Genomic DNA, 27,944 nt, shown 5'->3' on the forward strand with positions numbered 1-27,944 from the left:
TTCAGAAAACATCTTAATTTATTTAATCAAAATAAATAAGAAATATACAACACATACATGCATTCAAATGCATCTAAAGACAGCCTTACACCCCACAACCACTCTGCACCATCAAAAATATGATTATCGGTTTGTTCTTATCAAATCAAGACTCCTGGAAGCTCTAAGGACGATAATTTACAAGGCAGCTTTTTGGGAAATTTTGTGTGATGAAACGCTGGGTAACAAATTTGTGCAATGAAAAATGGAAACCGTCTTAGTGCTGACCATCTCTCTCTTTCTGTTTGCCGTTTTAAGCAACATTGGTTGGAAAATCTGTCCTGTGAACTGTTAAATACAGTATTGTATTTTTGTGCTTCTGAAGTTGTTTGAGGAATAGACCAAAATTGAAGCATTTATTCATGGATTGTCTTCCATTCCAAATTTTTAAAATCTCATTCATGCTTGTTTTCAATTAGAAGAAAATGTCACCCCTTAGATGCACTGTGCTTGGTTTGACGTCATGAAGCCAAAACAGGATTGGTTATCATGTCGCATGAACAATCATACCAGGCCAAGTTTGGGAGAAAAAAAACACAACTGAGATTTGAGCTACAATATCCCTGTATACATATTGTTTCTATGAGCCTGTCTGCCAAGGTGATACGAGTTATTGTCATATAAAACAAAGACAAAGTGCAAAACTAGCATTTACAGCAAATAATATATTCACCCCACTTTATTGCCTTGTAGTGAGACTATATATTTGCTTAAGGTTTAGGCAAGAAGCACTCGTTTGTTTGGGTAAGTGGGAGGTAAAGCATTTGGTTGAACGCGCACAGATTAAAGGTGCTGTAAGCAGTAGCCATTCTGGAACTTCTGCAGATTTAACCCCCATTACCCCGCCCTAATGTTATACCATAGAGACCATTGTAATCAGAGATCAGAAAGGAGAACAGTAGCATATCTAATTTTTGCCAAAGTTGTTAAAAACTAAACTGTAGCAAAATAATAGTTCTTGTATGACAGACCAACAACTGTTAATTGCTTATGAATCTGAATATGGTGCTTAACTTGAATTAATCAACTAACTTCAACTACCACACTCCTAAACACCCCCTTCCCATTTATGGGCTGTCCTATGAATGAACAAAATGACAGGCAGAAAATGGCTAAACAAAGAATCTGACTGTGGTCAATTATTTGGATTTTACAGAATTTATGGCTGCCACAGAAACAGATGTGATAGTTTGAGAAATATCAATTCAGTGAGATCTGTCAAGTAGAGGGATAATTTCTGAGTGCCATTCTAATAGACAAAATCGCTTACTGCATCTTTAATAGGGATACACATGGCTGACATCCTAATATTTTCAATTAAGTGATCAATCTAAAAGGAGAAAAGCTTTTGGTGGTCTGTACAAGTGATGTAATATTCTTGAGTTTCGAGCATCTACTGACATCTCAAAATCTTCGGTGACGTTATGTTTCTTTCTTTAAATTTTGCTTTGTGAATTCCGCCCACTATTACATTCATCCTTTTAAGACCATTCGGTTAATTGTGAAAACATTCATCCTCTATGGCCTCATATCTCTGTGGCTACAACTTTATCAAAGTTCAGGTCAGAGCTATGGCTGTCTATGTCCATCTCTGTCCGACTGTCCATCTCAGCCGTCAGCTCCTTGAGAATCTTCTCCAGGTCCTTGTTCTTTCTGTACATCTGCAGATAATTGTACTGCAACTGCTTTTGGTATCTGATTACTTTGTCTTTCTCTTTATTCCATGTTTGTCTCTCTTGCTGGAAGCTATTCATCATCTTATGTTTCTTTTGCTTCTCTTCCTTCAGTTCCCCTCTCAGCCTTTCTACCTCCTTGTGTAGAGTATCCAAGTCAGCGGTCCCTCCATTATGATGTAGTATTTTACTGGCACCTGGTCCCTCCTGGGATTTTGATTTGGCTTGACTAGCACCAAAGGCCTCCATCCGAGCTTGGCTTATCTTCAGTTGCAGCTGTTGCTCCTCAACCTTGGCTCTCATGGTCATTAGCTTCTGTTGCTCCTCTTTGGCCAATGCTAGGTCCTGCTTCATGCCCTTGATGTCTGTTTCCAGCATGTTCACCTTCTCCCTGAGGAGGTCAGCCTCATTCTTCTTTCTTTGAAACTCATTCTTAGATACCTTTTTAAAAACAGATATCAAAGTAAGTCATATGTAACAGTACAGGATGCAGTAACAACTGCAAGTTAATCTGATGTCAACGAACACATACCTCGACCTCAGCGCACCGCTGGTGAAGAGCTTCCTCATACTCCTTGATCTTCTGTTCCAGTTCTTCCATCTTGCATTTTGACTCCTTCAGAGAAGCTTTGAGACTGACAATCTCACTGAGTTTGTTCCCAACATCGGCTTGGGAGTCCCTAAGTTGCTGCTTTAGCAGAGATATCTCACCTGACTTCTGGCACACCTACAAATATAAAATAGGGTGAAAAAAAGCATAGATGCGTTTAGTTTTTTGTAATTTACAATTTAGCTCTTTCCCCTGGTTATCCCAATATTTAGAATAGTACTCAATATAGACATATTTATCAAACATAGAGCACATTCAGTGTATCCACATTTGTCACTAAACCACAATAAGGTCTTATAGACTGACCTCCCACTGAGTCTCTTCTAGTGTAGGTACAAGGTTTCTCTGGCTCTCATAGATTCGAAGACGGCTTTCTGCAGTGTCCCTGTCACGATTTAGCTGGTCCACTTCCTCCTGCAGACGTTCCTTGTCCTGTTGAAGTTGTATCACCTGAAGTTGCAGTAACTGTTGGGCTCTCAAAGCCCTCTGGGACACCTGCAGTTATACACAAAACATCATTAGGATCTTTCTGGATAAAGGTGAATAGCGTGCTTGATTGACTATAAAGGTAAGGTAAGGTACTCTTACTGGTTTTGGATTAACACCTTTATACATATGCACATTTCCATCAAATCTATGAAATATTGTAAACAACTTACCTGACGAAGTTTTGTAGAACAGCGTTGTTTCAACCCCTCCATTTCCTCAGCACAGTAGCGTTGCTTCTCCTCAAATACCTGACATGTGTCTGACTCCTTCTCATCAAGGCTCGTTTGTAACTCTGCCAGCTCAGTTTCACGTTCCAGAAGTTTGTACTCCAGCTGCTGTATTAGTGATTCATTCATTGAAATTGGTGATCGGACACAGCCCCCAGAAGCTGATGGTTTTGTTGGGTTTTGCTCTGAAATTGTAAATCTGTGTTCAAGAAACTGCTCTTGGTTTCCAGAGAAATCAATCTTTTGCTCCGTGGATGAGACTGTCAGTGCTGCAGCAGTTATTTCTCTGTTCAAACTTATTGCAGCTGCCACACTTTCACTGAGGACACCAATGGATCTTGTGTTGCTGTTTGTGGACTCGCCACTTCTGTTTGTTTCACAAAATCCATCGGCCCAACTGTTTCCATTAGTCCCACTACACATCCTACTCGATCCAGAGTTTCCATTCATTCCAGCTACAGTGCCCTGTGGGTTCTGAAATGTTTCCATGTTTTGGCTAAGGCCTCCATGGCGCACCATGTGATTAGTTGAAGTGCTTAGGTTGTCCATCTGGCTGCTGCCACTGGTGCTATGGGTGGGCAGGCTGGACATAGAGTTCCTTCCAGAGTCAGAGAAGGTACCAGAATTTGTCTCCAGCTTGGGGTCCTGAAGATCTTTGAGCCTGTCTATGGGACTAATTCCCTTGCCCAGGATAGTGCTCAAGCTGTTATGAGTCTCCACCAAGGAACTGCTGCTTCGAGGAAGAACAGGTTTAAAGGCGGTCGGCCGAATCAAGGCGTTCTCTACACTCTAAATGAGAGGGGACAAAAAAAAAAAAAAAAAAAAAAAAAGACAGATGAGTGTTTTTGAGATTTAAAGTGCACAACAACCAACTGATCATTCATGAAGCTCATGTTTAAGGCAGGACACTATCCATCTTAAAACATATTGATCAGATGCTCTCAAAGTAATTACTCTCATCATTACTGCCAGGACATTACAACAAAACATTTTGCATAAATGATTGATCAACATGGCAATCTCAACAATACTTCCTTCCTTTCTTATTCTTCTCCTATTTTTCCCAGTCATTTTCTCTTCCATATGGTAGTATGTTTGCCCTGCTAGTTTAGCATTAACTTCCTGACCTAGTGAAACATTTTCCTAGCTAGATCCTTCATAAATGAGGCTATTCAGGGAAAGAGCAGCTTGCCTGCTTGCAAGTGCCACACTGCCATTGGACCGAATCTCTGGAGAGATCAAGGCATTCTTACCTCGTCAATCTGGGGGTTTAATTAAATGGAGCAGACACTGCTAAGCTCTTAGTGAAAGTGTCAGGGTCTGGTGGGGATTACTTAACATCAACTATATTTGACTGTTGTTTGATTTTGTGTGATAACAATGGCTGGGGGGATGGGCCATCTTTTAGGTTTGTCTGCTTTAATGTGAACTAAGCAGACATTTAGATTTTTACTGCTTTATAAACAGAATTGTTTACGGACGTTTTTATAGGATGGAAATACTTCCTTAATATACAACAATATAGGCACTGAAGAAATTAAACTCTTGAGGATATGTTATTTTGGCAATATAAAATTAACTCTGTAGCCCCTTTGTTTACTTTCTGGCTAACTCCAGTTCTGTTACCTTTTCTAGTTTTCCAGACAGCGGGACTAATTCTGGTGGCCCTCTTCTCCTGTCCACCTCATTGTCCATTTCAGCTGTTCTTCCTTGACTGTCTTCAGCTGTATTAATGTTATGTTGAGCAGCTCGGGGCTTGTTGCTGACCTTGATGTAAAAGAAGTCTTCGTTTTTGCCTGAATGGTAGCTGACTTTTGAGTTGTTGTTGGTGGTGCTATGGTCCTGTGAGAAGCCATACTTCAGAAGGCCATCCAAGCTACGGCCTGTTTTCTTAGACTGAAGACCCTTTTTGAGTTTGTTTTCAGAGGCTTTGCAGTGTTTGCTGTGGAGGCTATGGCCTGATATCAAACTGCTGACACTACCCATGTTTGCTGGGACATCTGGAGAAAGCAGTTGGTGGTCTTGGTGGTGGCAGGTGTGTAATTACAGAATTTTAATGATGGAGGAAGGTCTGATGGGCTCATTGCCTTGTGTGGAGATCCTTCTTATTCCCATTTGGGAAACCTGGTAAAACACGGATTTTAAGAAATGAAGTGAGATGTCTCTTGTTGTCATTAGAGCAATATAGCACCAGGGTCTATGCATAATTTGTCTTAATGTTTACTTTACTTAACGTTCACTAGGTGAGCAAACAGGTCGTATAAAAACAGGAACTACAGCATGTCTTCTTGTTGGCTATTTGCCCACATGTACAATAGGGCTAGACCTAATGGCAGTTATCCTGAATATCCTGATTTACAAAATTGAGACCATATTGAACGCATGCTATGAACAAGTAATCAGAATACCCTTCTCTCTGACAAACAAAGCTTGACAATGGTGCAAGCTTGAAATTAGTGTGACTAGGTAAACATCTTTTCATTTTACTTGGTCAGTAGGTCAAAAGACCTGCCAATTACTTTTTCCCCTTCTTGTCAGGCTACAAAAAGTTGAGTATGTTTACATGCACAAGCAAATACCGTACCAGGCACAGCAAGCTCACTGTTTGCGATGCTCGAAATATAAGAAGAAAAATATACATATTGAATTGGTGTTGGGGTTTATATGAAGGTATCTCTGAAGGGAACTGACTGTCTTCTGAAAAGTTACCTAACGATACCGCTGCTGTCCCATAAGCGCCACCTACTGTCAGAGTGAATTTGCATTTTCATTCAGTCAGTCTGCTTTTTTGTTTTGTGCAGGTGGCTTATGTAGCATCATTTCACAAATCTAAAGTCAGACCATTCAGTTTTTGTTTTAAATCTAGAAATGATACAATCTAATTAAAAACTGCTAATGCTTCATGTTTGTAGCATCTTTGTTTGGATCGTGATTAAAATACAGTGGTTGACTCTTAATTTGGCCAGTTTGCCTGTTATAGAGCAAATAAACAACAAATAAATTTGCTTAAAGAAAAAAATCAGCGACCGGTATCGGAATCGGAATCGGCAAATTTGCTTGTAAAAAAATCAGAATCGGACATGAAAAATCTGCATCTTTTATTTCTTCAGACAAGCATTATTTAGAAAAAAAAAAAATGTTTTACTTGATGAGGTAGCTTACATGTGTATATACATATAAAAGGCTTCATATTTTGGAAATAATATTCCAATAAAGGGAGCCCGCTTGGGAGACTGGACCTGTCAGCCACCTGAAAACAGTTCAAGAGTACCAAAGGTCTGTCACCAGCTAATCAACCTTCTTTTATGATTCATATGTGCCTAAAGCATATAATACACATCCATAATCAACACATCATGCCTTCCATCTGTCTTTCAGAGCAGATAGCAAGGGGCTTTATGAACAAAAGACCTGCCACCATCGTCACTCGTGGCTTTGTATAACTGGCCTGATATGTTAAAGGCTTTTTAGCTAGAAAGAACAGAGCAAATATGCCAGCTGTTTCTTAATTATTAATATCACATTATGAATTCATGCATTACAAAGAAATGGTATCTTTTTATGTTATTTTATTTTGTGCTGCCTTGTAGCTGCTTTTAGATAAGAAAACCATATATGCAACCACATACTTGTGTTTGTTGTCTCTCTATATTCCGACAGCAAGTTTCCTTGTTGCATGCCATTTCAAAATCGAATATAAAATGGTATAGAGGCATATTAATGACTTCTTAAACACTGATTCAACTGTTTGTACTGCCAGAAGGATGATGTTCCAGACATCTCAATTATCATCCATGTGGCTTTATTCTGCATATGCAGCGATTTAAATAAGGTTGTTTGATACTACTTTTGGATTAAACATTTGTTTCAGCAGAAGGACTTAATCGCTTCAGGCAGCCCTTTGGCGGTCCCCTCCAATGAAAAGCGACCTCATCAGAGTCTTTGTTTAAGAGAGTAACACATATTTTATCCTCGAGTCATGCCAACCAATGATGTAATGCTAATATTCTTCTTTTATACAGCACTGCAAATGAATCACAGTGCTTGACATTATCATCAGTTCACACATTCTCACAACACGTAATACACACTTGTCATAAGTTAAAAATGCAATAAAATCCATTTAAAACAACTCCCATAAATCACTGGAACAAGCAAACTGTTTTTGCCAATCCACAGAGGGAAGTATTTTTGTTGTGATGAGTTTGCACTTTTCATTTATGAAGAGCAATCTATACACACTGCATATTACTATATTAATGCATTATTTTTTCCATTTAAAAGGTACAAAACAATCAGCAAAAGTCAAGTCAGACATTGCATTGTGTTTTGACACATGCACATACATCACTTCCCACCATGTGCTGCAGGTAAACAATCTCATTTGAACCGTCTCAATGTCCGTCTGGCTTTTGTAACCTAAAATCACCTTTTTTACTCCGTGATTACGTTCAAGTTCAAAAGCTTACCAGAATAAAATAGATGATAATGACACTTACTCTTCGAACAAATAAATCCACAGTCTCCTTGTTTGTCAAATCTGAATCAAATCTCCTTTGCATGCTCTCCGTGGCGAGTCAGAATGTGTTTGTCCTTGAGTGAACCACTGAATACTATATAGGCTGCCTGTAGACAAAAGTCTACCACGCAAAGTGGGCGGATCTTATCACCACTGAGAGTTTTTTTCCCCTCCATATCTTTTTTTGGAATAACCGACATGTAAATGTTGCTGGGAGACGGGACCCCAGTGTCCCCTGGGGTCCCCTGGGAGAAAGAGGGGGCAGAGACCATTACACCTCTTTACATAAGACGTGTGCCGCTAAAGAGATTAACTCACTGCTGCTCACAATGAGCTCCAAGCCCCCCTCTGTCAATCTCACTTTCACTCCCGCTCTTTCTCTGTCATACACACTAACACTAACATAATTACAATACACTAGAAAATATACAAGTTTCATAAGCTCTTGTGAATCTCACTGACTCACTCGTTTAGTATTGGTTATGTTTCACAGTTTGTTTTTTTATAAACACACACACTTTTCCCAGTTGGCTCTCTTTGCTGCCCTCCCCTCCTCTCCAAACTGCCCTGCACCCACTCTGAACAAACACCCCTCCTGGAAAAGAAAGAAGAGCTTGATGTTCCCTCCCTCCGTCTGTGTCTTTGTCCACTGAAGTGTGCCTGTTTTGTGTGAGGTTCAGTGAACTCGAACATTTATTTAAGCTGAGTGCTACATTTACACCATAAAATAAATGACTCTCTAACTACCTCTCAAAAAGAAGTGTGTGCAAGCTTGTTTCCACCACATAATAAAAAAAGGTAATTGCGACCTTTTTATCTCACAATTCTGACTTTTTTCCCCTCAGAACTGCGTAATATAAACTCGCAATTGTGAGTTAGGAAGTCAGATTTGCGTGATATAAACTCGCAATTGCGTGTTATAAAGCCAGAATTGCAAGATATAAACTGTTATATTCTCACTTTATAACTCGCAATTGTGAGAACAAAGTCAGAATAGTGAGATAAAAAGTTGCAATTATCTATTAAATTGTTTTATTCCGTGGCAGGAACAAGCTTCCATAGAAGTGTGTTTCCATAATGTGTAGAATGTATATTTTTGTGCAGATGTGTTTTCAAAATAAACTTTAAAATTCCAAAGCAATTGAATATTTTAATAACCTCCAAAAGCAGTTGAACATATGTTTAAATGACCCTCTTGATACTTTCATATTGGAGTAGTCAGACACAAGTGGCCCTTTGACTTGTAAGCAGTCTAATTAGTATTTTTGTATTGTTTTCCAGAAAGAAATATATAAATTACTTAAAAACAATCACTTTTATTTTTAATAAAAAAGTTTTTTTTTGAGTAAATGTAGTATCTAATCTATCTAAAACAATTCTTATTTGGGAAAAGAAAAGTAAACAATGTAAGAAATTTTCTGTGAAAAAAGGATGTTTAGGGATGTTTTACTTGAAAACAAGACAAAGAGACTTTTATAAGAATATTCACTTCTGTGTTATTTATAGATTTCTTGTACAAAACAAATTCAATTCAGCACATTTGTTTTTAAGTCCCTTTGCTAGATCTGCATCTGGACTTTATTTTTGTGACTTTTTTAAGAAATGATCATAAGCATTTTCCCCAACGATTGTTCTAAAGTCGTTACATAACTTTCTGAAAATGATAAAAATAGTAAATTCAAAATGCCATAACCACTGCACAGCTATTGCTCTTCACCGAAGGTTTTGCATCTGTGTACATTCACCTGAAGCGCAAATTCAGCACTGCGGGGACCAGAACAAAGAAGGCAGATTTTCAGATAATCAATCTGGCTGTGAAACTCTATCCCAACTCTGCGGATGCATCCCTTTTGTCCAAAACGCCAAGGTTGGAGGAGTTGTGTTGTTTGGAGGGAATGTTAGATTTCGAGTTAACAAAACATTTTTCAATGCTCTAATTGTGAAGAAAATTGGCGTTTCTGATTTGTCACCCCAAGTCCCTTCCAAGAATTAATTTCATTACACACCGACAAGATGTTGTTTTGGGGGTGAAGTTTGATTTGGAAAGATGACAGCAGAAGGCATGGTATTGATTCTTCACATGCTCTTTGTAAGTGCTTAGTGGAGGGATCAATGCAATCAATATGTAAAAACAGGCCATAGCCGTGGACAATGGGACGGGCACATTTGCAAGTGTGCGAGGAATCAAAGGTCGGCCAGTCTACGGCTGTGGCCCCTTGGGACAGGGGGCACAGACAGCACATTGAATACGTTTCTTTAAATTATGAATGTGGATTTAAGTGTCTAGGAGTTCCCAGAGGAGCTGTTGTTTAATATGGTACCTTGCAATGAAAGTGAGAGGGCAGCAGTGTAATAATAAGATATGCTTATGCAAAATGTCATTGGCCCTTATTGGTCAGTTCAGATGAGGGCCAATTTTGATTTATGACATCTTCAGTTGGATGCTGTTCTGAGTCTCATTCGGGAGAAAACTGATGTCATATGTGGCCATGTGCCAGATGACTGTTTTGAACAAAAAAGGAAAGCTCTGACTGACTAGGGGCCATTTAGACGACACCATTTTCAACTAAAAATGGAAAACTTTTTAATGTGTTTTGGTCGTTCATTTACACGATAACACTGTGTTTGGGGGCCTGAAAATGCAAACTTTTCAAATCTGTGAAAACGGTGAAGTCATGCACATGCGTATTACGCGTTCAGTCTATAGATGCGTAGTGTTTCTTTACAAAGTGACATCGCCAACTACTGGCCTGGCATGGATAATACAGCATTTTTAGACGTTTTGGTGGATCCGTGTGAACAGGGATTGTTTTGACAACATTGTCTCTGTATACGAAAAACACAAAGGAAAAACGTTTCTGTTTTAAGTACATCGTGTAAACGTACCCTAAAATAGTACATTTAAAAAAAATAATTATTAAACTATTTTATTCTATTATTTTAAAACATAAATTAAAATAATTTGTATTATTATTTTATTTATTTCATATTTATTTCATATTATTTTATTTTATTACATAATATATTTTGTTTTTATTATAATGTAGTTTTTTTATTTATATTGTAAAAATCTATATATTTATAATGAATTTATTGAAAATTTTTACTGAGCTTATAATTCTGGATTTGCCATTTGATGCCTTAAAATGCGGTTTCCAGATTAGTAAAAAAAAAATCAGGGTTATCAGGGTTAGGGTTAGAAAATTCTTCTTCATGGGACCATAAATGCCAATAAGTAACCTTTATTTAAAAGGTTAAGAGTGTGGCTGGAATTTTATGGTGTTAAGAATTACATTTAATGTCTGTATAATAACTGACACTTTGCCCTGCCAGAGAAGATCTTTTTTTAAGCTTATTTTTCAGATTTTGGCCTTTGTAACCCTGGGGCTCATTCAGACACTATTGTAATCACCCAGCAGTAGGACACATGATTTACAGTTTGTTGGAGAGTAGCTGTGGCTCTTTATGCGCTCTGCTGTTGTATCATTGTTCTCAGAGACAGATGAGAACGATATGACCTAATCATACAGTCAATGAGCTGAGCTCAGTGGGAGCTGTGACAGAGCGTCGCTTGCCGCTAATAGATGCTTAGATGTTATTGAGGTGGAAAGTCGGGCTGGCTATAATTGGCCATGAAAGACCTTTATCACAGACACTGGGCCTCTTTTGGGTGCGTGTGTGTGTGGTTTTGTTCCCCTTGCACGTTCCACTTGTTTGTCAACCTATGCGGGACAAAGACGTCCTAGAAGTGTGGCCAGCAGACGTTATCCAACGCATGGCCAATCCATTACCGCATGAGACCCAGTTTGGGCTGTTGTACTGTAGAAGATTTACTGCAGTCTGAACAAAGCGTACACTGCTGCACTTTACCACACCTGGGATGGCCAGATGGCACCCATAGACTTGCATCTGTATTGTTAAGAATAATTTTCCCCCCTTTTTTTTTTTTAAATAAGTGTCCCTTCCTATCATGGAATGTATGCTCTGCTTTGCATATGGTACTAGGTTTCTTGCAGAAATTTAATACATCAAGAATTTGGAGGCTTTTTCCAGAATGTCTATAAAAATAATAAACAAGTTTTGGGGAAATAGACTTCTTGGTGCATCCACTGAGGCATCTATTATGTTTATTTTTTGGTCACACTTTATGTAAGGTGTCTTTTTACTACTTAACATACTTAACTACTTATTTTTTAATTGTTCATAATGTATTGCAATTTTTTTTTGCAAAGTCTCAGTTTTCGGGGTATGGTGTTTAAGGGTTGGTTAAGACGTAGCTCTATAGACAGCTGCGTAATTATAGATGTAATAACAGAAATTTATTACTGCGGTAATTTTATGCAGGTATTTTTATAATATAAGTACAATGTAAAAACGTGTTTACACTAGGGATGTGCACGAATATTCGAATATTCGATCTGTAATTATTATTCGAAAAATAAAATACTATTCGAATTTTTTTTTTTTTTTTTTTTTTTTTTTTCCGCAGTTATAATTAAATGCACTGGGTGGCGCTGTGGAGCGTGTTTAACAAGTGGATTGTATTTGATCACATAATGTCGTCGTCTGCCTCGCAAAGTTTGAAAATACCTAGATGAAAATGATATTGCAAAATGGAATTATTTTTAATAAATTATTAATGAAACTGAGTTATAATATCACCACCACAATGATAAATCACGTGAAATCCAAACACCAGTCGATTAAGGAAGCAGCTGTCCGTCACTGCATTAAAGGGGTGGTATAATGTCCTTTTCACAAGGTGTAAAATAAGTCTCTGATGTCCCCAGAGTGTGTATGTGAAGTTTTAGCTCAAAATACCCCACAGATATTTTTTTATAGCATGTTAAAGTTGTCACTTTTTGAGGGTGAGCAAAAATGCACCGTTTTTGTGTCTGTTCCTTTAAATGCAAATGAGCTGCTGCTCCCGGCACAGAGGGCGGAGCTTTAAGAGCTTGTGTCCTTTTTCCTCACACAGACATGCACTGGAAATTTCAAAAACTTTTAGCCTTTTATGTTCAAACCGGATTCAGAAAATGATGGAGAGACTCAAGAAGAAGTGACAACATGTAGACAACATTTCTGAATGGTTAGTTGGTGAATTTATGTAGCTTATGAGTTAGCTATTCTGTCTTGATAATCCATAAATCGCAGGGCCGCTGGAAGAGGTTTTAGGTTGGGGGTGCTGATTTTTTTTTTTTTTTGGGCGTCACCACTTTTGAATAAGAAACAATATCAAGACTATAAAACTCCAACCACTTGACTGCACATTATATTTTTGACTTAATTGATTCTGCTTTTATTCGTAATGCAATGGACCGGTCAATGGGACATAAATGAATCCTTAAAGGATGGGTATGGGACATTTGCACAAAAAGAATAAATAACTTACCGTAGCCTATTTTATAAGTCGCTCCGGAGACGCATATCAGTCAAAAAATGCGCCACGAGGAAGAAAAAAACATATATAGCCTAAGTCGCACTGGACTAAGCTGCATTTTTTTAGAAATTTATTTCACAAAAAAAAAAGAAAAAGTTATAGACCGTTTTCGCTACGGACGTGAGCGCTCTAAAGTGGCACTAAAAGAATGTTTTAAAACTCACAGAGACCTCAAACTGAAAGCACAAAGCCTGTCTTTAAATTAAATTTTGTTTTGTATTAATTGTATCTTAATTTTAATCGATGTTTCGTCAACAAATTGTCTGGATTTAATAAGAAGTAGCTAAATATAGGCTATTAGAAAATAGATAATCAGGACACGGAGGCGCTGGCGAACCTGGAGCTCGTCTCATAAATGAACCGAAACTCAGCGTAGGCCTATAAGGTAGCCTATTGCCTCACAGACCTGAGACATATAGATAGCTTTAAATGTCTACATTTAAGCAGAACAATTCAAAACGAAAGAAAACAGACTGCGCTGCTTATGTAGGCTAATTCGTATGAAATGTGCATTTCTCTCTGGCGCTGCGAAGATCGCGAGTCGTCAACTTCATCTGTCTAGCTGACAGACATAAAAAAATAACTGTTTTATTAGTAAACAATTAAAATGTCTCCTGCTATATTTAACATATTTGCCTGTTCCTTACAAAATACTGACAGTGGGGTATTTGACTGGGTTTTTTTTTTTTTTTTTTAGCAGCTGCGGACAAATTTTTTCGACACACACACACACACACAATATTACATAACACTCTGTGCTTATGTTTTAAAAAGATAATTTAACATATAAATAACCATTTTTAAATAGCCCACTTAAAGTGTTTATTACAAATAAATGACTAAATGCTAAAAATTAATACATTTTAATGAACAAACATATGCGTTGCATTTACAATTCTGTGAAAACAGAATTGTAACCAGCACCCCCACTTCCCGCGGCCCTGATAAATCGTGTTCTCTGGGAGGGGTTATGTAAATTTTAGGGTTAGTGATGTCACTAACCCGAGAGGAATGTCGTGTAGTCCTTACCAGCCATTTGTTGGAGTCCTTAAAAAGCAATTTCTTTAAAAGAAAATATCTCCCTTTGCTTTGAACTTTGAGCATTGTAACTTTGCAGATGTTGTTTATGCTCAAACAGCAACATTACACACTAACTAAAGTTAGAAAAGTCTTTAACGACTGCAGGTAAGCGCAGCTGTACCCCGAGGGAATCGTGATCCGAGATGATATCTTCTGGTAGCAAAATGATTTTGAGACATATGCTTCCTTTAAGTTTCGTTGAGGGAGACAGGTTTAAGAACAGAAAACGCAAAGTGCTGTTAGTAACTTCACTTTGCACACTGTGTCTCTGCAACGTCTGTCCTGTCAGTGCCGCGCGTTTTCTCACTCGAGCATGTGATGTGGATATTATTGTTTTTCTCAACATGAACGTGAAACAATATAAACACGATAACGTTCTATACGATAACTGCGCAGTCTGCTTTATTAGCGTTTTTTTCCGTTCGCGACTTATTGTTAAATGTTTTCAACTAAAAGAAAACCTTAAGATATATAGTAAGCTTGTTGTGTATATTGCCTAATGTAAGCTTGTTCAGAAATGGTGACAAAAACTTAAAACAAAAACAAACTTAAACTTAAAAAATAACGTAGGCCTATTTCTCGTTAAACGACATTTAAATAAACGAAAATTCAATTTTTATGAACCCGAATATTCATATACAATATTTTTGAAAAATGTCCATCCCTAGTTTACACACTAGGTGCATTGTTTTCAAATGATTAATTTAATCTTAGTACATAGTAGTTAAAGACACTTAACCCTCTTGGTACTGTTTGCATGTCGGTCAAAATTTACAGAATTTTGTTTTATTTTATTGAAATGATTTATTTTAGTTCGATAATGTTTTTATTTAATATTTTTAGGGGATTTTATGGTAGCCTGGCCCTACCAGACTCTCGTACATTTCAATTTGTACAGAGAGTCTGGCCACTCTCCATTGACAAGTGTTAACTTCCTTGAAGGCGGGTACTCTGTTGAAGTTTAAAACTATTGGATCCGCCCAGAGCCACTCTGGCTCTGCCATAACCAATCGCTAACGTTTGGTCGTGACGTAACCCTACAACTCAAACTTGCGCACAACTTCATCGTCATCATTCTCAGCCACTCCCTCTGTTCGCTGATTGGACCGGTAAAAATTTGGCCGGAGAAAACCCACGAATATACGCAAACCCAGACGGAGTACTGAAGGAAATTGAAAATTGAGCGGAAGTACGTAGGAGGGCGGAGCCAGGGTAATTTTATGGTACTTAATTATATTTATTCAGTAGGTATAATCCATTTAATCACTTTTTGAGCATGGACCTGAAATTTATGATTGCATAAATCTTGAATGCTTTGGAGCACAGACTTAGGTTTGGTCTCCTTTTCTCTTCTTAAAGACAACACTTGGCAGAATACTGCTGAAGTGAAAAAAGTAAACTTGAAAAAAGTTATACAATTTTTTTTGTTTTTTACATTTTTATATGAAATATATATTTTCCAAAACACTATTTTTTTCACTCCCATTTAATCTTTTCAATTAAACCTTTTTTGTGTGTTCACACAGCAAGTACCAAAACCTTTACCAAGTTTCGTACCATTCCGATGGAGTAACCGCACCACGAACAGCACCAGAGGGTTAATATAAAATGTTTTTTATGACCGTTTTTTAAATGAATTCTAGAAAGGATCTAGATATAGTGTCAATACTGGAGTGCAGCCAGTCGGGAGTGTCCCGTGGGAACAATGTTTCACAATCACAACAATGCTGCTTTTCTCCCTGAGTTCTGTATGAGCACATGTGCTAATTAGCTGAATCAGCTGAATTTAATTTCACAATAAATTAATTCGGTTCATTACACAATTTTGAAATTTAACCTGTTACATGTACAATGAGGCTCAGGTAAATATTTGCAGATGGTTAATAAGCAGGTTTTGGGCTCAAAATACATACAAATTCTCCATTTCATCCATATATGTAATAAACTAGTGTCATCACGCATGTTTAAAGACGCTGGATGTATAATGCTGTCTTATGGATCCATTCATCTAGACAGAGAGACTGAATTGGTGGTATATTGTGTGCAGCTGCTAAGGGTCTGTGGGGAAAAGTCTTGTTAGCTATCTCTTTCTCTTTCTCTGTCCACCAGCAGATGTGATCTTATCATTCCTAATCAAGAAAAAAACTGAGCACAATGACCATCTGGAGCTAAGCCCATCACAGTGGCCCAAGCTTTTACACATCCAACAATGTGCCTCTGTTAATTTTCTCTCATTAGCTAGCAATTTGTGTGTAATCAGTAACTGGTATAAAAGGCATTAGAATGTGTTTTTTAGTCCTTTTTACATTCTATTGACGTTTTTTTTTGCCCCATGATGCAGCAGTTACTTTTTTAATCTGTGCTATCCACCAGTCTGATTGTCTCTGTATTTTTTTAATGCTTTTTTGGAAATGTTTACCACACAAAATGGGCTGATGGCCGTCATAGGAACAGTCATACTGCAGGACTGCGACCCAAAATGTCTGATACAGTCGATCTGAAAATGATAATTCACCCAAAAATTGAAATTCTGTCATGATTTACCTTATGTCGTCCCAAAACTGTATGACTGACTTTCTTCAGTAGAATCCAATAGATTTTGATGAATTTATCAGTGGTTACCAAAGCTGTTTGGTTATCAAGATTCATCAAAATATAATCTTTTGTGAAGTCATACAGGTTTGGAATGACGTGAGGGTAAAGGATGATATTTCATTTTTGGGTAAACTATCCTGGTCAAAATCATACTGTTTACTTGCTTAAGTTATTTATTTTATTTGCTATCAAATGCATCTTTCAAATGCATTTCAATTGACCTGTGTTTTGTGAAGTCATAGTCTTGCACTTTTTCTGTAACACTTTACAATAAGTTCCAATTTGTGATTTAGGTTTCATGCTTTTCATACTTTTAGTGCATATATTTATCTAGGTAATAAGAATTTCTACATAAATGTATACATGCAAGTTGTATTAATGAACATGTATTGTGTCCAAACGTGCATTAAAAATTAACAATAGTATAGTGATTAACATTAACCTAAATTAATAAATGCTTGTAATAATTATTATTAGTTCGTAGTTCATTTCACTTTTTCTTTAAAGAAAAATGGTAGACAATAATAGTTTGCAATGTCGCAATCAATTCCAGCCCATGTAAGAATATCCGACCAATTTTGACCACGCTTTGAACATATTTGACTGAAAATCATGCTGTTCACAGAAATCTCCATCCCCTTTCTACAGGAATTTCTCATACTTGTCTAACCAAGATTGTGGAACTTAGTGGAGAGACAAACAAATTATCTACACCAATCCAGTAATTTTACAATGCAACACTGACCTTATATATAGTACAGAAAGTCTGTTGGAACTTGGAACTGGACAATTTCATCCTAAAATGCATTATGTATTCAACATGCAACTCAAGTCACCATAGCAACTATAAATAAAGGATTTTTGATGGTTTTAAATTCGGGGCTTTGCCTTCTTTAATATACACCCTGGCAGTGCACTTATCTCATGCTGGAGGATCTGAGATCTGAGTCCTGAGAGAAGTAATTGAGTTGCACATAAGAATGGGTTACAGAGAGAGAAACATTTTAGCAGGATATTTATATTAATTCTTAAGTTTGGCTGAGAGTAGCACACACACACATGCAGGCATCCCATTGGTCACCTTTTTTAGAACTCAAGCTCTCAGCCACATCTGGAGCAGTTGAGAGTAAATGCACTCTTGAAATAAGAACTCTCGACATGAAGGCAGATGCATTACAGTGATGGAGTGAATAATTCAAAAGGAAGGACATCTCCTCCTCCAGCATTACTCAGAGTCCTCTCCAACACCCTCACAGCACTTTCTGACCACTCTCTTATTCACGCCAACCACTTAGAGTGCTTAAGTGATACGCCTTTTTTTGCAAGTTAGATTTCATGTATAATTGTGCGGAGAAGAAATAAATTACTGCCATTGTCTATGAGAAACAGCTATTACTCTTTCTCCTAATTCTAATAACTTTTTACACCAAACTTGGAGTCTGATATTATTTTCCAATTACTATGGAAGAAGTGGAAATGCTTTGGTAAATCATAAGTATAGAATAAATGTACTACTGTAACTTAAATCATAATTATGAGATAAAAAGTTGAAATTATGATTTACAAGTCACATGTATGAGATGAGAAGTTTTTCTATTTATCAGTCTTATATTTATGAGTTTAAAAGTCATATATTTATGAGTTTAAAAGTCATATATTTATGAGTTTAAAAGTCATATATTTATGAGTTTAAAAGTAAAAATTATAACTTAAAAGTCATTATGACATACTAAGTCACAATAACATAAATTGAAATTATGGCATAAAAGTATCATTTTGGCATAGTCATAATTTAGATTTATCTCATAATTTCAAAATCAATCTCATAATTATGACTTAGTATGTCAATTATGACTTATGTCATAATTAGTCCCACTATATCATAAGTTTACTTTTTAATCTCATAATGCACACCTTGGCAATATAATCTCCAGTGGCTTGTGCATTTTTTAGTTTACTCGCCAGACTATATATATATATATATATATATATATATATATATATATATATATATATATGATTCCACTAAATCAGCTTATCTTTGTAAAATGGCACATCTTTTTAAATATCTGAACGTACACACTTAACACCAGTCAATCAAGTATTATGTTATGATATTATGAAAATCAAGCACTATTTAATGCTAGAACTTTAGTAATTTGCACTAAAACTTGTTAACCATGTATGAACGCATATTTGTCATTTTAACACTAACTTAGGACTGGGGTGCTTAAGATTTTGTTGGACATTCAGTGTTTCTGTAAAAAAATAGATAATAGCAATTATTATTAAAATATACTACTACTACTAATTCTACTATTAATAAAATGAATATTCACAAATATGAATATAAGACTTTCTCTCTATCTCTCTCTCTTTGCGTGTGTGTGAGAAACAGTGCTCTCAGCAAAGCGACTGCGTGTCGTGCGCTTTCACACTAGATTTTACGGTAGGTCAAATACAGGTACGCTGCGCATAGTACAGATCGATTGATAGAGAGTGAAACTCTCAAGCTCTCAGTCAGAGTGTTTTATATATATATATGATAAACTTATACTTAGCCTCTAACACACACACTGGCGAGTTAGCGAGTAATAAGAAGTTATTAGCCAATGGCTAATGATATACATTATTTAGTCGCCCAGAGTGAAGATTTAGTCGCATATGCGAGTGATTTACTTGCATTGTAGAGGGCTGTCATTATGAATTAGTATGTCAGTTTTGATTTTTTATCTCATCATTTTGTCTTTTTATCTTTTTATGTCATAATTAAGATTTACCAAAGCACGATTTTCTTTCTTATATGGCTTCAATAAAAATTACAGCTGTCCAATGATTGCTGTTGTCCAATGATTGCTGCTGTCCAATAATTACAAATTGCTGTTAATTGCGTGTATCAATATTTGTTAAGCCCCCAAAATGAAGAAAATTCAAAGATATTGTGAAATCATTGAATAACTCACTCAATACAACCCTCTACATTGCAAGTAAATCACTTGCATTTGCGACTAGATTTCACTCTAGGCTACTAAATAATGTGTATCATTATTATCATTATCATAATCGTTATTTTAGTTTTAAATTTAAATTGTTTTTCGATAATGCTCATGTCTTGATTCATTCGTCTTTTTTAATCCGTTTTTTTCTAAGAGCTGTGATGCTCTATTATAACCACTGCACTGAAAATGCTACACAATAAGTAAAAAACAGGTGCCAGCTTAATTTGACCCTATTTCTCACCGCATGTGGTGTGAAACAAAGGAAAAGAATGATGGTTGGTTAAATCAGAGAGTGGTCTTGATTATGGCCTCCTCTTCCATTGCCCTTGAACCTCGGCTGTTTTGGATAAAGGTGTGTAGGAGACTGATTGAAATGCAGGAAAAAAGAGTGGAGAGGATGATGGAGGGGGAGTTGAATTTGGAGTTAAATGAATGGTGTGTAGGTTGAATTGAAAGCGAGCTCAGTTTACTAAACAAGCCAAAACTGTTGCCAACAGCAGCACTGAAAATGCAACCATTGTAATGATGAATCATAAGGTTATCATTAGCTAAACTATTAAAAAAAGATTAGAACAAATTAAAATGTTTGAAAAACAAACAAACAAAAAACATCTAAACTGAAACTATGTGCAGTACAATTTGAATGAAATGTAATGTATTTGCAGAGAAAATGACTTTGGTTTTAGTATTTGTAACCAATGCTGGACTTCTAACTGTACAGTATATTCTGCTCATTGCAACCAGGGGTGTTTTTAACCTGCTGATTAACTACCATAGTACTATGCGTTGTTGGACTAACCATCTAGTCACGACTGTTTCCCGAAAACTGTAGTAACACGATCACACCTCTGTCGTTTGAACTACATTGGTTCAACAATATAGGACTGTCATTATTGAAGTAACGTCATTGCGGGTTCCCTTGCACATTTGCACATTTAACACACATGCACTCTTCAAAAACACCATTGATTGTTGACACACTAAAATATAGATTAAAATGGATATTTATTTAAATAGAATGAAGAATGTACTGAATATTAGCATGTTTATTGTGCCTAAGTCCACATGTCATTTAACTAGAAACTATGCTTCTAACCACAGCTCGAGAGCTGTAATTCCAACCACATACGATGGTGACACTGTTTGCGAATGTTCCTTGGAACTATGGTTTTGGGAAACACCAAATCATTGAACTATGTTGGTAACAACGGAACTTGCAACCATAGATGGCTGACGATGCTTTCTGGAAACGCACCCCATGGTGTAGTTATGATATCTATAAGATAGAGCTAACGGTGCCATGGTAACCAGTCAAACCTTGACTCCTTGATGTATTCTTTCAAAAAGAGCCATCCAATTAGACAGAATGGGAGCATCATCTAATTAGCATCTTCAAAGTATTTTATCAACAAACTTGCAAAAGGTGACGTAAAATTAAAGATTTTTCATAGCAGATTCCAAATGGGCCTGTTGATAACCGATGGATTTTCTGAAGTAAAATAGATCCTTATAATACTACTTCTAATAAGAATAAGAAAAGATGAAGACATTTTTTATTTTATTTTTTTTATTTAAAGAATGCAAAGATGGTTATCATATTTCTGCTTTCCTAGGCTCTAATTCTCTTTGGAAAAGTGATCAGATGTCATCAAGCATCTAGACTCTTGTCTCTGATTGATCTCTGTTGTCTGGCTCCTGGTACCATCAAAGATTCCCTGAAAGCTTAGATGCCTCTGGAATCCATCCAAAAGTAGTTTTAGAGCCCAGTGTATCTGGGAAATATATACTCCATGTCATTTTCATGAAATATTTACAGATATGCTCTCTTCTCTGAACGAGCCCTGACAGATAGAGACAGCACACTACCATATTTCCATTTCTTTTTTAAGATTTTGGTAGTGACCCTCATGACCCTCACTCCCCATGTTGGAAGATATAATTAGATGTGCAGAACTAAATTGTTCAAATCAGTTAGTCAGTGAGCTGTAATTAAGGTCATGGCCAACAGACACCAATCAGTGTCTTTGCAATAAATGGCTGCTTATAGAGCCCTGTGTAGGGTTCAAGGTTTTTGAACCCCCAAGCATCATCCCACTTATTTACATTCATGTACACTACTGTTTAAAAGTCGGGAGAATACAAAATGTATAGTTTTAAAGTTTTAATTTAAAATCATTTAAATTGTTCAAAAGTGACATTAAGACATTTATGATGTTACATATTTCTATTTCCAATCAGTGCTGTTCTTTCATCAAAGATTTCTGAAAAAAAGTGTCTCCGTTTCCACAAAAAGATTAGTTTTTAATGAAAATATTATCTGTTTTCAACATTTCTGGAAGATCATGTGACACTGAAGACTGGATTAATGTCTACTGAAAATTCAGCTTTGCCATCACAGGAATAAATCAAATCAAAATGTATTCAAATATATATATATATATTTTTTTAAAATTGTAATAATATTTCACTATATTACTGTTTTTTCATCAAATAAATGCAGCCTTGTTGAGCATAAGAGACTTCTTTCAAAAGAACAACCAACCCAAAACGTAATGGCCATAAAAGCCATAGTTCTTACTGTTAAGAACTATGGCTTTTTAATATATAAAAATTGGTAAATGTGTTAGAAAATAATTGACATTTTACATGTAACTTTGACAGCCCTAAAATACATTTTGTGAAATCTTTTCTTTTTCTTTTACAAAACCAACAATATACTTTTCTCTGTACATTTAACCTAAAATCTTGCATGTGGGTAGTTAACACATGTACTTATAAGTACAATGCTTGGTTTTTAGAGTTTCCTTATGTCCTTGTTATCAGATAACTCTAAATTTAAAATGACTTGTTCAGTAAATAATCAAGAGAGTAGACACTGCAATATAGACATTGCAATATATGTATTTTTTAGATGGATGTTTAAAATGCTTGTTTTGAACAAAAAAATAAATCAAGGTATAGTAGATTGTTTTTCTAAAGAAAGCTGCTGGTACCAAAACAAGTGTCAGTGTTGCAACAGATGAGTGTTTAGATCCATAAAAACCCTTTAATTCTTCTTTTAAAAGAACGTCACTCATGACACCTTGTTCAGTGGCAGTGCTCCACACCTCGACTGCATCTCTCACCCACACAAGATTTCATAAGCACGCATGAGTAATTTCTGGAGGCAGGAAAGAACATGTCTCTCCCTTCAAAGGATTAACTGTGTACATATGAAAGGCCAGCTCTGATACCTCTGAATGTTTTGAATACTCTGAGGTGCCAAACTGGAATAAAATCATTCATGAGATCATAATGTGCTCTAACCGTCTGTCTAGTTGACACAAGATTGTTAAAAACAGTTTAACTGGGAAGAGCTGCATACCATCTTGAGTTATTGATCTTTTTGGAGGGAAACAGGTGTTTAAAATATCTTTTGCCGAATATGTCTGGCATGAGGATAGGGGAGTGAAACGTCTTGGACTTCCAGCAAACTGAAAAAATAACCTAACCTAGGTTACCTAACCTAACCCTCTGTTAAAATCTGATGATAAACTTGTCTATTCAGGGTGAAGTCGTACACCAACTGTTCCTCCCACATGCAGAGCCAGTAAGAGAGAGTAAAAAACAAGGAAACAGAAAGCGTTGTTTATACAGTTAGGAGACAGTCTCAAGTTTCACACAGCTTTGGTGCTTGTGTGTGTGGTTCAGGTGTACCGCACGTTATGGGGACAAAATGTCCCCACAAATATGGCAATATATGAAATCCTTGTCCTTGTGGGGAATTTTTTTTTTGTCCTCATGAGGAAAACAGCTTGTAAATAATACTAAGCAATGTTTTTTTTGTGATTGGTAGGTTAAGGGATAGAATATACAGTTTGTACACTATAGAAATGTCTATGGAATATCCTCATAAAACATGAAACCCCATAAGGCCAAATAAGGCACGTCTAGATGCTGAGATGAGATCCCTCATGAATTATTAATTTATAAATATCACATTTTTGTGGAGGCGCACCACATGATATTTTAAAACCTGAACTAATTTGCTTTTTCATAACAAGGTCAGATTATCTGATATTTGAAGAGACTTATTGACCTTGACACAGTCACGATCGGGGCCAAATAGGCATGGGCAGAGGTTGGCTGAGCTCTCCCCAAACATCTGTCTTGCCCCAATCAGACTTTAGCAATGGCGCGTCATGCACAAGGCGGCTTCGGTCCGTTGGGGACTGATAATCACACCAGCGATAACGGGCAAAAATATTTGCATGCAAATTCCATCTAGCATTCCAATTACAGGGAGTTTAACGGGTATGGGCCTTGAAAATGAAGATTTCCATGGAAAAGTTGAGAACCAGAATCTAAAATCCTATTGAGATAACTTTAATACTTTTTGAGTGACAGGCACGCAAACTTTGGAAAAACAATATTTATCTCAGACAGGTATATTCTATGCAATTGTGTTGATAGAAAAAAAACGAGATACTGTTTCAACATTATTTGATGATCAAAGAAACAAGTATCAGCTGTATGCAAAGAGACCCAAATTAGTATAGTTTTTTGACCACTGAAAATGTGTACATTTGACCAATTTACTCATGGAGCCGCATTAAGATCCTCCATATCCCTGGGATTGAACCATATAGGGCCTTTAAAATGAAAATACCAAAATAAATGTTAATTTAAAACCAAAATCTAAAAGGATATTAAGATATCGTTAATACTTCTTGAGGTACAGGCATGCACACTTGGGGCAAAAATCACAAGAAGTGCTTTTTCCCATTTTTTGAACTTTCACCGTTGGCAAATAATGCAACAAAGATTGGTCAAGTCGATGGATTTAACTAATAGACCTACTAATCTCTGTGTAAAAATAAAATAAGAATGCTGCAATCTTTCTAAAGTCATTTTTACCCCTCTGTAATTTGGCTCCAAATCTCAGGTGAAAATTGTCATTTTGACCCCCCTCTACAAAATAGTGGATTACTCAGTCAATATACATCATGACATTCAATAATCTGGCTTTGGTCACTATGTTTGTCTTTCTTCGGAAAAAATATGAACAAAATCAAAAATTTGAGCCGGGGAAGTTTCCGAAATTTGGTTGAATGACCCATTTTATATTTACTTTTCTATAGCTCTTTTTAAAGTAATTTTGGCCACCCCTGATATGGATCATAGCCTAAGGTTAAGCCTAATACATTAACTTAGCAGTTGAGTTAAATGCGCATGAACATAACGTAAGTGTTTAAAATGCATGGTTCAGTTGAAAGCTTGCCCTCTTTGACTGTTAATACTGTTGCTTAGCAGCATTAACAGTCAAAGAGGGCAACCAACTGTCTGCTTATACAAAGAGTTTGGGGTTTATCTATCAATCAGATGCATGTTAATGGTGCATTTGTAACATCAGTAAGCTCATGTCATGTTTACTTTCAGAACTGCCATTAGATGGTGGGATTTTTTTTAAAAACATTTTATATAAAAAGTGAAAATAAGATATCTATCTATATGCTGTCATGCCACTGACCTAAATAACTGAATAAACGGCGCTCAGTGAAGCATTAGTTTATAATTTATTCATGCTGCAGAGAGACCTGAAGTCCTGCAGAGATCCATATTACTGCATGTTGGCATGGTGAATTTACAACTTAACTATGTACTTTTTGTTATAATTAATTAATTAGATAATTGTGCAGCTATACATTAGCCGATGTATATAGTCATTTAATATCACACTTATTGGTTTTAGGGCACTGCATGTCCACCCTACTTCACTATGGTCCACCTACTTTGACATTTCTGTCCTCTTTTCTTGCGTGTATGAACATAAGCCATGTCTTTGCACTTTACATTCACACACCCACTCTCTGAAAACTTGCCTGTGCAGATGTCCTGTTAAACTCTCCCTCTGACAGTAAATCTATGTATCTGTTTCTCTGCCTTCCCTGAGCTCAAAGACTCATAATAAATGAACTGGTTTGAAGTAAAAAGATCCTGCGCTCCCACACGTCTTCAAGTACTTGTGTATTATCTGAACTTGCCTTGGCATGTAACAGGCTCTTGCACATTGTTATTCTGTTTTTAGATGGTATTTCCCCCAGTCTGCAGTTTCTTTGAAACTCGGTAAACAGGATGAGGCATGCTTTTTTGACTTTTTTATGTTATCATCATCATCAGAGTTTTAACCTTCTAATTAACATTTTGCCAAAGTTAAACGATAATGCCAATTTGGCTCATGACATTTTAACAGTCAAGTTTGTGTGGTAAAACCAAGATTTATGGGAACCTACGCAACAATAACTGTTGACGGTGTAAGGAGATAAAAATGGCATAACATGGAGACAAAAATCAATCTGTTATGTAAGAGTGCTTTTTTGACATAATTCATTGCAGTCTCTGTGGTCACTGTTTGTGTCAGTTTGTGTCTCCTAGAGGTTTTGCTCATGAGCTCAGCTAGTTCGATCCAGGTTCAGGTACATGTTCCTTGCAAATAACATTTCATATTTTACCATATTGTGATTGTTATCCTATTTGCCCTATTACTGTATTGTACTCATAAAAACACTCATTATGATCATACTGTCTCGTGAGTAGAAGTTTCATTGGCTCTCATTTAATTTGATCAGCAACAATAATTCGTTATTATATAGGGTACAACGGGGCTAAAGGCACACCGGGGTAAAAGGCGCATTTGACTTTATTCTTTTTTAACCCATATGCCACAAAAATTCAGCTCAGTTTTCTTAACATCCGCTTTTGATGATGCACGTGGAAATTTTGCTGATCCTTGACACGATTGCTAACAGCAACGCAAAGTTGATTCTGTGCTTATTTGATCTAATATTTAATATTTTTTTAAAATGTTGTAGATTTAAGTAGCAAATGAGTATCGATAAAATGAATGTCTATATTTTGAGACAAATGTCTTCTTAACGATTTTCAGTTTTGTTTTAGATAAATAAAGAAACAGTTTTTTTCAATAACTGGAGAATATGTAAAAGTATTGTATTTTACATATTATTTTAGATAAACTATTTGTATAAATAATGTGTGCCTTTTGCCCCATGTGTGGGGTAAAAGGCCCACCTTGCCACCTCATACATTTATACTTTTTTTTTTTTTAAACAAAATGAACCACTTTTATGATTAATTTCACACAAAATCTGTTGCTCCATCAATGTTCAATAAAAAAACATATCTTTTTCTGCAATCAGAGTAGTAAAAAGCATTTTTTCCTTAGGATGTGCCTTTAGCCCCGTCGTACCGTAAATATTACACACATAATGTGTTTCATTGTATATAAAAACACACTAGATTATTTTATAGCATTTATTAACCTTTGATAATGTTACTTAATAAAAAATGTATATTAATGTTAGTTCACAGTGCAATAACTAATTAGTAAAATAGAAGTGTTGTAAAATAAAAAAATTAGGAAAAGTGTTCGTTTTTTGTTTATGTTAATGAATGTATTGGTAACACTTTACAATAAGGTTCATTGGTTAACATTAGTTAATTACCTTAGTTAACATGAACTAAGAATGAAAAATACCTCTACAGCATTTATTAATCTTAGTTGATATTCATTTCAACATTTTCTAAAACATTATTAAAATCAAAGGTTGTATTTGTTAACATTAGTTAATGCACTGCGGACTAACATGAACAAACAATGAAAAGATTTACTTTTATTAATTAACATTAACAAAGATGAATAAATACTGTAACAAATGTATTACTCATTGTTAGTTCATGTTAGTTAATACATTAACTAATGTTAACTAATGAACCTTATTGTAAAGTGTTACCAATGTATTTAACTAATTCACCATTAGATTTATGCTTAAAACTAACAGAAAACACTAATAGGGTAAGAACTTGTTTTCAGAGAATGTAAGTTCTTATGCAGTTTTTTCTAAGCATGTGTCTTGTTTTTCAAGGATGTTTATATACTTTTACTGTAAAACAATATAATAATAATAATATGAATAAGGTTCGTTTTTTATAGTGAAACAGAAGAATGAAAACAACAGCATTTCAAATTATCCGATACCAACATTAAATGTAAAATGAATAGTGACTCACCGTGCTTCATGTTCCTTCCAAGTGTGTTTTTGTTTTTGCTGTGTATGTTCTGTATAAATGCTCTGATTATATTTAAATGGAAAACAGGAAGTTACAAGCATTATCTCTCTGGTCTCTCCTTTCGATCTTCCCTCCTCCTGTACTGTGGGTTGAGTCTCTACAGACTGCCATGATGTGGGTGTTTTGTATAACACCCACCAGTGCAC

The 27,944-nt window shown here is 36.0% G+C and overlaps 2 protein-coding genes across 4 annotated transcripts in view; one reads left to right on the top strand and one right to left on the bottom strand.

Moving 5' to 3' along the window:
- Window positions 1-27,897, bottom strand: lzts1 (leucine zipper, putative tumor suppressor 1). 3 transcript variants are annotated; one of them, XM_084086863.1, is made up of 6 exons: window positions 27,739-27,897; window positions 4,665-5,162; window positions 2,982-3,827; window positions 2,629-2,817; window positions 2,245-2,439; window positions 1-2,153 (listed from the first exon to the last, which is right to left on the bottom strand). In XM_084086863.1, exons 2-6 carry the CDS (start codon window positions 5,022-5,024, stop codon window positions 1,566-1,568), a joined length of 2,178 nt encoding a protein of 725 aa, XP_083942989.1. In that variant the 5' UTR covers window positions 5,025-5,162; window positions 27,739-27,897; the 3' UTR covers window positions 1-1,565. The 3 variants fall into 3 exon arrangements, with proteins under 3 accessions (XP_083942989.1, XP_083942990.1, XP_083942991.1); XM_084086864.1 differs by lacking the exon at window positions 27,739-27,897 and adding an exon at window positions 7,538-7,655; XM_084086865.1 differs by lacking the exon at window positions 27,739-27,897 and adding an exon at window positions 7,508-7,545.
- LOC311066408 (uncharacterized protein) overlaps window positions 1-27,944 on the top strand; it is a gene marked incomplete at its 3' end in the record, with an annotated part of 106,472 nt that overhangs the window by 1,390 nt on the left and 77,138 nt on the right. The gene's annotated exons all lie outside the window — the stretch shown is intronic.

This window comes from Abramis brama (genome assembly GCF_963993115.1).
Source record: "Abramis brama genome assembly, chromosome: 16".
NCBI classification, from domain to species: domain Eukaryota; kingdom Metazoa; phylum Chordata; class Actinopteri; order Cypriniformes; family Leuciscidae; genus Abramis; species Abramis brama.